Source organism: Excalfactoria chinensis, chromosome 13, assembly GCF_039878825.1.
Source record: "Excalfactoria chinensis isolate bCotChi1 chromosome 13, bCotChi1.hap2, whole genome shotgun sequence".
NCBI lineage: Eukaryota > Metazoa > Chordata > Aves > Galliformes > Phasianidae > Excalfactoria > Excalfactoria chinensis.
Window position 1 is genome coordinate 4,090,317 of NC_092837.1, and position 14,454 is coordinate 4,104,770.

Below are 14,454 nucleotides of genomic sequence, written 5' to 3' on the forward strand. Positions count from 1 at the left end.
ACCAAAAAACCACCAATGTGCCCCCAGGGACAGACAGACGCAAAGCTCCAAATGACGTGCGTGCATCTAGAAAATGCACAGCAGATTTCCAAGCCATATGCACAGGCTTTAATCAATGAACCTCGCTGATACATGGGAAACACTTCATTCCCAGTAATTGTCCTTTGACAGCTCTAACAAGTAGGATCTGCTCGGGATGGTAATGATTACAGTGCTGACTCACAGAGGGTTTTGCCGTGCTGGCGGCAGCGCACCAGCATGGTGCTCACTTGGAAAGCATTTTGCATTTTGAACCAATCTGCATTTTTAATCCTCTGACTGCCAGCGGTTGTTGGTGGCTTTGCCGTGCTGACTCCCATTTCCCTCCAGCAGGGGCTGGATGGGGATGTTCCTCTCACTCAGTGCTCAGCAAGGGGAGAGAAGTGGGGGCGTCCCTCGGCCCCCTGTGATCGGGAGCTCCACGTGGGCTCTCACTGTGCTCACACACCCCCACGGGCAGACCAGTGGGCACATTTGAGGCACAGTCTGCTCCTGCCCCCGGTACAGCCCAAACCTCCACTTTGCAGCCCCGCAGCACATCACCTTGCAGCAACAGCAGGAGCCCAAACGTCAGCACCTCGATGGGGAAATGAGAGCAGCGGGACAAGGACAGCCCTGCACAGGGTGAGCCGGCCCGGCTGAGGCTGCTCAGCCACAGGAAAACCACCCGAGAAGTTTCCATGAACAAAGTCCTGCTGCTGCTCCATTACAGCTCCCGCAGCCCTTAATGACCGTGACTATGAAGAGGCCTTTTGGTTTTCCTCTGATAAGGATTTTCCCTTCCAAGCACACGGGGATGAAGTGGAGGGGCCGAGGCAGCGCTCATGTGTGCGGAGCAGCCAGAAGCCAGGGCAGACCTCGCTGCAGGGAAATCGCAACCCCCGGAAAACTGTTCCCCTAATTACAGCCTTGAAGCATGGAGCAAACCACATAAGTGATTCACACAGCGTTCCCAAGCTGCAGCCGCGTGAATTGGAGAGATTTCCAAACGCTGCCGCGACGTGCACGCTATTATCAGGATGGAAATACGGAAATTTTCATCATAAGGAGGCGAGGAGGGGAAAAAAAACACCATTAAATGAATCTCTTCGAGTCAAGAAGACCCGGGAGGTGTGTCTCTGGTGGATCTGTATAGGATACAGAGCTGTGATGGCAGGGAGCAGGCTGGCAGGGCGCTATAGAAATGCTTGGGTTTGTTATCGCAGAGCTGGGGGCCCGGCCTCTGCTTGCGAGCAGGGCGTGAAAGGGAGCAGGCAAGTGCACTTGGGGAGGGAGAAAGGGATGGAGCTGGTGTGGAGTGGGGTTAAAAGTGGCCCATTGTTAGGGAAGTTTGCTCTCCTCACATCATCACAGCTCCCAGTGACACCGCTCTGCCTTTTGAAGTGCAACATTAGGCGTTTCCTTGTCACCCATTGGCGAGGGAGCTTTTTTACCACATTAAGTCATTGGGTAGCAAATGAATGGGGGGTTTTGACTATTCAGAACTTCACCTTATAAATATCAGGGTTGCAGGTTCCTGCAGCTTTCCTGGACCCGAATATCTGGAGATACATCACGGCACAGCAAGGCAGCCCTGCCAGGGACCTGCGGGATCAGCGGAGGGAGCCGGGTCCCACGCTCTGACAGCCATGAGGAGCAGCACCTTCCTCCTACTCTCCATCGTGGGCATCTACGGTGCAGTTCTCAATGCAGCAGCATGGTAGGATTCGGGGTGTGGGAGGGGATGCTCTTGAGCCTGTGTTAAATGGCGCAGCTCATTTTCCTTTCTTTGTTTCAGGTCAGTGAACAACTTTCTGATGACAGGACCTAAGGTAATTACAACAGGCACTGTCAATAATTTAAGCAAAGTGATTTTGTTTTGCAAATGGGAAATACTGCTTTTCTAAGGAACCAGATTTCCCGGAGCATTCCAGCTCCAAGTCCTGTTGAGGCAAAGGTCCCACAGCCCGCGTATGTCTGTTGTCATGGATAAATGCTAAAAGACAAGGCCCTGACGCTGCTCTCCATGCAGGCATACCTGACGTACTCCAGCAGCGTGGCGGCCGGCGCACAGAGCGGGATGGAGGAGTGCAAGTTCCAGTTTGGATGGGAGCGCTGGAACTGTCCCGAGAGCGCCCTGCAGCTCTCCACCCACAACCGCCTGCGCAGTGGTGAGTACCTTGAAACGAGCAACCTGGTGATGAAGAGGGTTTTCTGACCCCTAAAACTCATGCTTGCTTTTCTATGTCTGCGTTAATTTTCCTAAGAAACAGTGCTAATGTTCCTTCTGTGACCCCAGGTTCTTTCTGGGTCTGTACCCTCGCTAAGCCAGAATTAGTGGAATTATATTTAATAGAATCATGGAATATCTGAGGTTGGAAGGGACCTGAAATATCTTGGAACTTCAACCCCCTACCATGAGCAGGGCTGTCAACTGCTCGATCAGGCTGCCCAGGGCACCCTGATTCTGTTAGGAAAGGTTGAAAAGAAACTAAAACAGGAGCATGGATCCAGACTGCTGTCAGTACAGATCTGACTGCTGGCTGTACCATCCCGCTGTTGCTAAGAACCTCCGTCCCATGCAGGGACGCTTGTAGAACATTGTGCCAAGCTGCTGAGACTCTTGATGCTGAAGCCTGAAGCGACTCCAGGCAGGAACATTTAATTGGTGTAGCACCTTACCTTTTGCACAGTCTGTTTTGTTATCCCCTTCTTGCTCCTTCTGAATGGCGATGGCTTCACAAGAGGGCTTCCTTCCCATTAAACAATGACTGGTGCGTATGTTTGTGTGTGACAGCTTTTCTCCCTTCTTCAGCTACCAGAGAGACATCCTTTGTGCACGCCATCAGCTCCGCTGGTGTTATGTACACCCTGACCAGGAACTGCAGCATGGGAGACTTTGAGAGCTGCAGCTGTGACGACTCCAGGAACGGGCGCGTAGGTAAGATGCTGACATGCATCCTGCTGTGACCGACCAGCAATGAGATGGGCTGCCATCACCCCAGCCTCACTGCACTGCATGTCCTGGGGCAGAACTCAGCCCACTGGGGCAGCTCTGTTCTTACCATCCGTGTCTGTCTTGCAGGTGGCCGCGGCTGGGTCTGGGGAGGCTGCAGTGACAACGTGGAGTTTGGGGAGAGGATTTCCAAGCTCTTTGTGGATGCTTTAGAAACAGGTCATGATACCCGCGCCCTGATCAACCTGCACAACAATGAAGTTGGGAGACTCGTAAGTCAAATAGTTAAAGACATAATAGTAATTGTAGTAATACAAATAGTAATAATATTAATGTACTTGTTGGAAACAACATCAGACAGCATAGTAAGCTGCTCTGGTCCCCTTCTGCAACTGCTTGTGACAGTCTTGGCCCGGTAATATTTGCTCGGAAAGAAAAAACATAGTCAGAATCCAACCCTAAGCCTAAACAGGAGCTGCAATAAGATCCATTTCCACCTCCAGCAGCTGCGTGCAGCACAGTTAATGACTAACGCCATTTATTCAGAAACGCACCAGTTTCACGCTCACATCCATAACACAACACAAGTACCAGCTTGCATTCCTGCAGTGGGTTTTTCCAAGCTGCTCAGCAGGGAAGCTGGCTGTGAGGATGAGCTCGATACCCATGAGGGTGCAGCAGCTCAGACCAAACCTTGTCTGTAAAAACAAGGACAGCAGCACTTAGCATACCTATCTCATAGGGTGTGTCAAGGCATAATCTCACATAGATACCAGTGATTGGGACCTTATAAATACCTGAGGGAGGTGAGTAGATAATAGCTGTGAAGTGCTCGGCCTGGAGGAGATGCACAAGAGCTCTCTGTTGTTACTCCAGTGCTTTTCACACATTCTGAAGGAGGTCTGTGCCAGGTGATGGGCTGATGTGCCAATGAGGGAGATGAGTCACAGACTGGGAAGTGCCAGGAGGGTATGACCCTGCCTCTACCCTGGCCATAGAATGGCTGGGGGCAACAGCTTGTGCCTGCTTGTTATCTCCATCTTTTAATTAGTGATGAGGACAGATGTTTGCCTAGAGCTGAGATAAAAGCATCAGTTTGTGTCTTGGAAGGACTTGAAATCCTGTAGCACAAGTCACGTTTGGCCCATTCCTTGCCCTCATAGAAGTGCCATATATTGAGATTTGAATGACAACAATCTGCTGCTTCCAACTTCTGCTCCTTTTCCTTCTAGGCTGTGAAAACCACAATGAAGCGGGCCTGCAAGTGCCATGGGGTGTCAGGCAGCTGCAGTATCCAGACCTGCTGGCTTCAGCTTGCCGACTTTCGGGAGATCGGCAACTACCTGAAGATGAAATACGACCAAGCCCATAAGCTGGAGATGGACAAGAGGAGGATGAGAGCTGGCAACAGCGCTGACAGCCGCGGGGCCACTGCCGAGGCCTTCCACCACGTCCACTCCACAGAGCTCGTCTTCTTGGAGGACTCCCCTGACTACTGCACAAGGAATGCCAGCCTGGGACACCACGGCACCGAGGGCCGCGAGTGCCTACAGGCCGGCAAGAACCTCTCGCAGTGGGAGCGGAGGAGCTGCCGGCGGCTCTGCACAGAGTGCGGCCTCAAAGTGGAGGAGAGAAGGACAGAGGTGGTCAGCAGCTGCAATTGCAAGTTCCACTGGTGCTGCACGGTGCGGTGCGAGCAGTGCCGGCAGCTGGTGGCCAAGCACTTCTGCGCCCGCCGCGATGCCACCGTTGCCAACCACACCAAGCGGCGGAACAAAGGCCACAGGAGATAGGGGGAGGCTGGCAACCTTGCCTGCCAGGCGGACCTGTGGGTTTCTCCACCTGTGGAGGCCCTCACATAACTGAGCTTGGGAAGGAGCCTTGCCTGGGGAAGTCCCTTTATACCTGACAGAGGGAAGAGTCTCACCTTATTTCGGTGGGTTCCATGCATTGCACCACCGCCAGCCAAGGTCAAGCAGTGTTAGCATGAGTGGAACAGGCACCATGGCCAGGGCTGGTCCTGTTGGGCTGCTCCATCTCTGTGCAGGCACCACAACCCCAGCACCCCTACCTACTCCTGCACAGGCGTTGCTTGGAAGCACTCCTGATGGGGAAACTTGTGCACTTTCTAATGTGAGAGGGTTTTCTGAGTGCTGCTGTTTGTATTAGCACAGCTGCAGCTTTTTGAGGGCATCAGTAGGTTTAAGGACTGTGTTTACAGGGTTGCTTTTTACTTTTAAAATGCTGTGGTTTGGTACCAGACCATCTATCCGCATGGATAACAGCTTCATGTGTTCGTACCAGGTGAAATTAATTTGTTTACAAGTTCTTTACTGTTTTAAAAGCCACCATAGCAAATATGAATTAAGAACTCTTTATGCCTAATGCTGCTTATTAAGAAGCTGAATTGTTGCTTTGCACAATCTGTTTTCTCCGTATATTTTCAAGGCATCCCTAAAGAGTCAGATGTCAGCCTGTATTTTGCAATAAACACCATAATGAAAAGAAGTGGCTTTTTCCTTTCAGACTTCCCAGCAGAACTTCAGGTGTAAAACCGCCCATTTCTAAAGCACAACACCCCCCAGATTCCCCATCACTAATCCAAAAAGTCACTGAGAGGCCTCTTTTTTTCCCAGACCTCGATGAAACTTGGCCACAGCCATAACTCCCTACAGGATTTGCAGTAACACCCATGCTGCAATACTCCCATCCTTCCCCTGGTGCTGACTGCTGAGGGTCGCACTGGCCAGAGCCCATTTTGAAGCTCCAGTGCTTCTGTAATTTGTCTGTAGCCTCACGTCCCCAGACAGCGAGAGGCAGCCCTGCTTTGATGTGGAAAGCGTCAGCACTGCTGCAATATTCTCCCAGGCATGAGAGGAGTACTTTGAACTTAGGGCAGGGGGGAGAAAACCAGAGGCCAGCTGTGAATGTGCCTGGGGCTCAGCTCCCCTGCTGCTCCCCTGCTGCTCAGTGGGAGACCAGGAGGGACCCTCCCATTGGGCAGCCCCAGGGGTCTCAGTGCTGGGGGGGGGCAGCGGTGCACACCTTGCACTCACACTTTGATGCTTTGTGTGCCATAATGCACATACATGAACAAATACAGCCGCCGCTCAAGGTACAAAACACACATGTTGGGAGTGGGGCTGACATGAGTTTATGTTTGCAACTGAGAGTTTCCTGAAAGGGGGAAGGGCTACAGCAACCAACCACCAAGTCTGGGGGTTTCTTTGTTGTTTCCAAAGCTCCCACAGAAAGCAAAAAGGCCACACCACCAAAGCTAAAAAAACCACCAGCACTTTTTCAAGTGTTGCCACAACAGCATCTGTTCGCAAGCCACCAGAATTTAGGTTGAACTGGAAACAATAGACACAAGCAAACAACCAGGAAGGAGATGTTATTCCACTAACACAACTGCAAAGAGATGGTCCCACTGCAGAGGAGGATCACAGTTAACATCTCACTCAGGTCAGGTCCCCAGAAACCAGCCCCTGCTCCCCCCAGCCTGCAGTTTGCCAAGCTGGCACCTGGACCTGCTGCACTGCATTTGAATGCTGGAGATTGTTTTTTTTTTTTTCTCCCTCAAATGTATTTGCTTTTTTATTCCATTTACATTTCTGAGACTCAGACTATCTGTGGCAGTGTGATCAGATCCTATGCAAAAGCCAAAGACCACATGCAAAGTGAGGAGAGCTTGGGAGAAAGGTAAGTATCAGCCCATGAGATCCATTTCCACTTCTTCACACCATGCAGAGCGAACACTGAGTCTGACCAAGGACAGAAGACGACAGTGTGCCCTAGGGCCACACCTTGATGCGTACTGCAGTCCTGGGGGAGCAGAACCCTCTCCCCCACTTTCATCCCCCCTGCCTGGATACAACAGCCATCACTTCTCACTACATTCCACACAAAACAATAGAGATTCCAGGTCCCGATCCATCAGGTGCTGTCAGGGAGCACCCCAAGCACTTGTTTTCTGTAACCACACACTGACTGTGAGCACAAGGGCTAAGAATCTGCAGGCTGCCACCCAGGCTGACCGCACCATTTCAGACACAATTCTATCAAAACAGCAAAATCTCACACATCAGTTTTCAAAATAACTGATGACACGCAGTAAAGTGAAGTCTCGTCAGCTGCAGGTTGCAAAGGCTGAGTCTCCAACCATAACACTGCAAAGGGACTAGTGGTGTCTTTAAACCTGAACATATTTACTCGCAATTACCTGAAATCAACACAAATTTAGGGCATCGATCCCAACCACCTGTAAATCAGTTCATGTTTGTGAAGAAGGGGGACTTGGCTTTAGAAATGCTTGAGGGGGAGTTTGATTGCTTTACCATAAGAAACATAAAAATCCCAGTTCCAATGAGAATGTCAAACAACCTACTGTGGGTGCAGCAGATGCTGTATGAACTCAAACCAAAGTCCCAGTGCCCCCAGAGAGCTGCTGCTCAGAGCCCTGCCTGCCCATGTCAACAACAAGGTGACCACCAGCAAGATGAGCACCAAGCCTATTTAATTCACAACTTGATGAGAGGGAAATGGAGCCAGGAAGGCTGCATGCCAACAAGCTACTCACATGGATCTCTGGGAAGCATGTCCAGGGTGGCTACACTTTGGCTGAGTGCTCGCTCCCCGCTGTGGGATGCTCAGAAGCCCCATTGCCCCACTACAGCCCTCCTCTATTCAAACCCGTTTCAGCTGTTAAACTCTCTGCTGGGTGGATTAGCTTTAAATTATGCTGCCAGTGCCCTTTCATGGATTATAATTCTGTATGAGATGTTTGTGCCGTATCCTCCCCTCGTATTAAAGTGTCAGGAGTGCATCCCCAGGTCATCCATCTTGAACGCTTCCGCATGGGCTTGGCAATTCTCTGACATGAATATTATGGCTCTCAATGCCAGTCTCCATCACTCAAGCTGACAAGTGTTAGATTCTCCTCTCTTTAGTGGGGTAAGGGACCTTTTCATATGCAGCGTAGATTCCCGTCATGCTGCATCTGGTGCAACGAAACCCAGGAGCGCCAGCAATTCCCTACAGCCTTAGAAAACAACTCCCAGGTCCTTTCCGACTTGCAAAACCAACCCTTAGCATGACAAAGTTAAAGGCCCTTAATCAATCCCTGGTTAGCCTCCACTAAAGCCATTCTCTAGAGGAGGATGTAAAAGCATCTACGCGATGCTTTCGGTGAGATTTATTAACAAACGGGCTCTCAGGGAAGGATGGGGAATTTGGTATTCAGCTTGCCGGAGCATACAGAGATTTTCGTGACCAGTTAGTCACCAATTAGTAAACTAACCAGCTGGTTAGTAAACCAGTTCTAACCCTAAGCAACACTTCTGTAGGTGAAGTGCTTAAAGTTAGATTCCCAGACCTCCCCCTTGGTTTTCATAGCTGCTGTGCACACACACTCCCACAGGAGCTTCACTTCAGCAACGCCTTGCAGGGAGCAGGAGGAGATAATGGCCCTCCAGCTCTGCACTGGACATTCCATATCACCAGCACAAAACTGAACCTGCTGGAGAAGAGCTGCTTCCTAATTCAGTTCAAAACCTTCCTGCCAAACTCACTTTACTCCAGGTCTTTGGCTGAACCAGTGCCTAATGATTTTTTCTCTGTTGAGCAGAAGTACTTTCTTAGTAACTTCACCCACCTTCTCATTACACAGCCCTGTGCAGTGGCTTGCAGCCAGCATAACCCAACAGAAACTTGTTAACACCTTTTCAGCCCAGTCTTATTAAAGTCAAGGTAATTAACAGCTTTGCTATTTACAAAACAAATCCTCTCTGCAACACCTGAGAAAAAGCATTACAAGTGTTTCCCAAACACTTCTCAGCTGGGGAGAATACCTACAGTCCCCATCTGCAGGGGGGTGGTGCTGCAGCTGCCCTCTCTGTCACAGGGGATGAGCCCAGGTTTGGGGAGCATTTGTGGCAGGCTCTTGGGCAGGAGGACTGGCACAGCTGGGTAGGGTTACAACTCAGGGAGAGAAGACACCTACGGTAAGGCAGGGTGGGAATTTGCTGCACACCTGCTGGTCCTTCCTCACTTCTGCTGCAGGCATGTGGAGGTGCATGGGAGCCTCTTGTGCGTGAGGCAGGTTGCTCCCTCCAGATGTCCCCATGGGTGGCTGGAAGCAGCAGGTAACCCACCCCAGGTGTGCACCTCTGCAGTGAGCCATGAGCTTGCTTCCAGCCAACCCTTTCCCTTTTCTAGTTCCCTGCTTTCTCCCAGGACACATCCCATGTCCTCCACTTTGACACAGAGTGCAGTAAATCTCCCCTCTTCATACAAGCCTGGAGGAGATGAGCCCTGTAACAGGAGGTTATGGAAGAAAGACCATCAAACAAATGAAATGCAACTTGCACTGTAGTTTCAGAATGAATTCCTCCTTCATCCTTTTCCCCAAACACACAGTGCTTTCCTGGTGGGCCCTAGCTTATGAACAAGAAAGAGGATGGAGCAAAAAATATTACTTGGGTGCAGTTTTTCTGCAGGGACAGCTTCACATGAGAGCATTCCTGGCCCAAGAGGACCTCAACCAAAGACTTCTTAAGGTTTAGAAAAGATCCAGTCTGAAGTCTGTATCACGTCCAGGCCCCAGTCCAGCTCTTCCAGAGGCTCTGAAATGCAGAGTGAAGTGGAGGGCTTTGGTGGGAACCCCAAGCACAGCAGGGAGCAGTGGTGGCTGCAGCTGGGAGTGCTCACCAGATGCAGGTGAGAGAGAAGAGCAGCAGTTGTGTGGAGTAGAACGGGACAGAAAATGAAAGACAAGAAACACAAGTCTGTTGTGGAAGGGGAAGGTAGAGGTTTGCAGGGGGAACGAAATAAGGTAAAAGAGAGAGGGAAATATTAGGTAGTATTTTAGCTTTCCTTCTCTCATCTTTTTTCACTATCCTGTGCAATGTGAATTTAAGCCACTTGTGGGCATGTACAGGAGAGAATAGCTCATCGGGGGACATACAACCACAGAGCCTGGGCAGTATACAGCAGCCCTTAATTTCCTCCTCCAGTGCTTTCAATAGCTCACAGAATGTCATAAAAGATGATAATGATGAGGTCAGGGGAAAGACTGTAAAACAATGGGGCACAAACCACTACCCCTCTCGGGCTCAGACTCACAGGCTGGGGTGCTTCAGCCAGCTGTGTGCCTGGGGCAGCAGCTGTGCTCCGTGGCCATCGTGCCCAGCACTCAAACCCAAGCTGTGACGGGTGCCCTGCTCTGAGGTATAGGGCTATGAAAGTGAGGAGGATCCTATGAGATTTCAGTCTCATCTCACAGCTCAGCCAGACACAAACAAGGGCAAGGAGAGCAGCTGTCCTGTCTCTTCCCAATTCCGCAGGCTTTCCTAACTCACAGCAATTCTGGCCTGACATTTCCAGTTGCTTTCTCAACAAGGGTAGATGACAACTTTAGAGACAGTAACACATATTTCTCTCCCTTTTGCCCAGTGCCTTGAAGTTAAACCTCCTGAGCCAGCTCTGCATCTCCACTCCTGCCAGGCAGAAGTTCTGCTGGCCAGCTGCCACCACCCATTACAGGGACAAGGCACCTCCTCCTCATCACTAAGTGGATTTTGAAGGCAAGAAGAAAGAGAGTAATTAAATTAACACAGCTCCAAGTACCTCCTGAGGTGCTGAGCATTCTCAGCATTGCAGCTACTCTCTATGATGCAAGTAATACTGGTGAGTGGTAGGCTGCAAACATGGTTCTGGGGAACAGCCGTGCTGTACCAGCAGCAGGTAATACAGGGAGCACAGCACTGGGATTTGGGCTGATTTTGCTTGAGCTAGCTCAAGTCCAAAGGCAAAGCAGCTATGCTTATACTTTAATGTGCATAATAAGCCCTATCCCAGGGCAGAGTTATGCTTCCCAGCTTTCAGCTATCCTTGTGGTTGTTTCTTGTCCCATAGCCTCTCCCCGGGGGTGCCAGAGATATTATCCCATGGATCAGCAGTCTGAGCCTGTTTTATCCAACAGCCCACTATTTACATTCCCTGTGAAACATCTTTTGACAGCAGCACTTTCATTTATTCCTCCATCTACTACAGACAGACTCAAGCTGTGGGACTTGAATCTGGATTTCAGACAGTTCCCATTGGGAGTGCTCTGTCCCCTCTGGCTGTGCTCAGGAGCCCAACCTGGCCAGCATCAGTGGCAGGTCAGGGGACATGCCCACCATGGGGCTTTATCTCCCTGATCTCCAGAGTCACAGATCACCACCCGGTCCCTTTCAAGCAGCCCAGAGCTCTAAATTGTACCTCTTGTATCCAAACACCGTCCAATCTCTTGGAGCCAGGCCAGGTATGCTGATAAGGATACAGTGTAAATGGTCGCACAGGATAAAGGCCAATAGTCAGTTTCCTGTGGTTTAACCCAGCAAGTGCTTATTTAGGGTGTTATTTAGAACATTTTTTGTTATCTCTTCTTCTGAAGGCACCTTCCTGGCTGAGCATTCGCCACAGTTCTGCTTCAGTGTAAAAGGCTTCAGATTTTGTGTGAAATGAAATACAGGGTGCTCTGTACATCAGCACTAATTGAAGAACTGTAGTAAAAGAAGTACTGAGGAAGACCATGAAGAGTACTGTGATAAAGGCAATCAGTTCCCTCTGAGAGGAAGCTGAGCTGAGTTTTAAACCCTTGGTGATCTTTGGGACACTTGTACTTTCTCCATCCTATGAAGATGTAATTAATTTCCACACCACCACAATTTGCTCAGTCTTGCATTAAGCACTCTGCCTTGTAACCAAGCTAACCACTGACAACAACTCTGCCATTCATTCTTCTGAAACTAACCACAAGAGGACCCTGACCTTACCCCAGGGAGCAGTTTCCCCACTGACAAGACTTTCTAGCACTGAAAATGCTGTGTCTCACAGGTAGAGGGAATGCTCCACCTCACCAAGGCAGTGAGGAGCTCTGCTCCTCTGCTCTACCAGCAATATGGCAAGAATTACACCATGGGGACAAGATGGCTTCATTTATTTCATAAACCAAGTCTAACTAATTTAGCAAAATGAAGACAAACAACAACAACAAATACACACACAAAAAAACCCAAAAACCAAACAAACAAAACAGGCATGGAAACAGTTTTTGTAGGTGTGTCAGCCAAGGAAAACTGCCTGAGCCATGTTAGTAAGCTAACAGTGTGGCTCTGAGTTACATAGCTGGCACATTACGTTAGGAAGAGTCAAGCCTGTAATAAACTATCCCACGAGCTTTCACTGTTATTCATATGGGCACATCCATTTTCACATGCATCACCACAATTTCCTCCATAGTAAAGCTCCAGATACCTTCTCAGTATGTTAACTCTGTATTTATAGTTACTGAAGAAAGTTTTAGCTCCGTGAAACCTGAGCCTGATGACAGTGACTTGATTTCCACAAAGAAAAGTCCCGCACAGCAGCACTGACAGCTTGGGCCCAACTGTCCCACTGCACAGAGACTCTGGAATACTCTGAAGCAATAGCTCTGCCTCTCTCTACTGCAACCTCACTTGCAAGACTTCAGCCTTCTCTCATCTCCAAGAGCCTCACTAATTTAGCAGAATGGGTTAATTGTGACTCATCTTATTATTTCTTCCAAAGAGAAGATCCAGAAAGCGACTGCATCCCCATTAGGTGTCTGCACCTCCTGCTGTGGCTTGAACTTAAGGCACCAGAGGAAGCTGCAGTATTAGCTGCGCTGGAATGTTTTGGTTTTCCCTTGCTAAACAGGCCCATCTCTCCAAGTGTGAAAGTGCTTCAGTTACCAAAACACTCTTGTCAGGGAAAAAGGAAATTTCCTTATTTTGTATTTAACCAAAGGATTCTCACTTTTGATTTAAGCAAAGAAAAACAGACATGTCTCAACATGTTTCCCTTACACTCTCTACCAAGACAAGAAGAACCTTTCAGAAGTCCACGCTTTTTCTTCTACAGATTAAACAAATTCCCATCAGCAAATTGTGATCGCTGGGCCACTGTGCAAAACCCACCACCTCTGCGAGCACAGCCAAGCTGACATCCCATGTGTGCACATAAGAGACACACCTTGATTGTGGAATATCCTCCCAGCACCAGGTACTGCTCTTTCAGCTGCAGAGAGGGTTGTGTCTATTGATGGTCATCTCTTCTTCCCTTTTTAAATGTTCAGACTTTTGCAAGCATAATGAAGAAAACCTGTAGCAGAACAGCAAATTAACACCACCTGACAGTGAGATAGTGACAATGAGAGAGCTGCTTTTCAGTTCAGCTGGGTAAGTATGTTAAGATTCAATTTCTCCTCACAACAAGGGAGTGAAAACCCAAACGTGTCAGTTTGGCCCATCAGAACTTTACTTTCTCAGATAATAACCAAACTGAAACAATATCACCCTCAGAAGAATCACACTAAATTATAATACTTAACTATGTAGCCCAACATCATCTGCTGCTGTAAATGTATGAGAGAACACACAATGCTCCCTGTGGCAGACTCACACATCTTGATGGAGGTGAATTAGCAGTGTAGGAGTTGCACTGCAGATCTGCCATACAGCAGAGACACCAACTCAGAACTCTACTGCCTCTGCTCATTTTCACTTCCACAGCTGAAGTACAACTTCCCCATCTCCATTACAGATACCAAACCTCCTTCTCCCTCAAGTGTCTTACATGAAAGTTTTTTTAATGACTTTGCAGTTGAAATGCTGTATATTGGTTTCAGATTATTCCCACTAGACTGAATTTACATGCATTTGTTACTGTGCTGCCTTACAAGACATGCTAAAATACCACCTTTCTCTTCACCACCAGATGTTCTTATGAGATGTTAGATCAATTCATTCTTTTACGTTACTCTGTAATACATGTTATTTTTTTAAACTAAGCTTTGACTGGACTGGAGAAAACTGGCTGCTATTCTCTGATAGCTAACTTAGGAAGATGAGAATTCATTAACAGATTGATCTTCAGATATTACTGCAGCAATAGCCACTTTCTTCATTAAAACACACAACCACGCACAGATTCTCTACACATATGCAGGTAATGATCACTGCCTATGAGAAAACATTTCAAAACATGACATGCCAAATGATTCCAGCCCCAAATGGGCAAACTTTGAGAACCCAGATATAAACTCCCCACTTCCACATAGCAGTAGATACTTAAACACACACACCACAGCAGTGTGACTGCAGAAACCATCTGCTTGTGCAATTTACTCATATTTGCACTCCAAAAACTAGTGCAAGCAATAGGTGCACAAGCAGTCATGCTCTAAGAGATGAACTGCTCGACCCCTCAAATCATTACGTGTATTGGATATAATGTGAATATTTGCCAACAGTCAGAGGGGAGAACTGAGCCACTAGGCAGACAGAAGTCTGGTGGACAAGCCCAGATTATAAATCCATTAGTTCTGACTTGTATTCTTTTCTTTAAAAAAGACAACGAAGAACCTTTTCCTCATGAACTCAGAGGTTGTTAGACTGGGCTACAGATCAAGGACA

The 14,454-nt window shown here is 48.7% G+C and overlaps 1 protein-coding gene across 1 annotated transcript; it reads left to right on the forward strand.

Moving 5' to 3' along the window:
* Positions 1 to 333: 333 nt before the first annotated feature.
* WNT8A (Wnt family member 8A) lies at positions 334 to 4,767 on the forward strand. Its single transcript, XM_072348315.1, has 6 exons — positions 334 to 1,738; positions 1,817 to 1,850; positions 2,051 to 2,189; positions 2,834 to 2,959; positions 3,104 to 3,246; positions 4,207 to 4,767. Exons 1-6 carry the CDS (start codon positions 1,500 to 1,502, stop codon positions 4,765 to 4,767), a joined length of 1,242 nt encoding a protein of 413 aa, XP_072204416.1. The 5' UTR covers positions 334 to 1,499.
* Positions 4,768 to 14,454: the final 9,687 nt, after the last annotated feature.

Bases quoted from the DNA above. Each gene is read 5' to 3' on its own strand.
- WNT8A (XM_072348315.1), top strand. From the start codon at position 1,500: ATGGGGGGTTTTGACTATTCAGAACTTCACCTTATAAATATCAGGGTT. The intron at 1,739-1,816 runs GTAGGATTCGGG...TCTTTGTTTCAG, and splicing joins GTTCTCAATGCAGCAGCATG to GTCAGTGAACAACTTTCTGA. The intron at 3,247-4,206 runs GTAAGTCAAATA...TTTTCCTTCTAG, and splicing joins ACAATGAAGTTGGGAGACTC to GCTGTGAAAACCACAATGAA.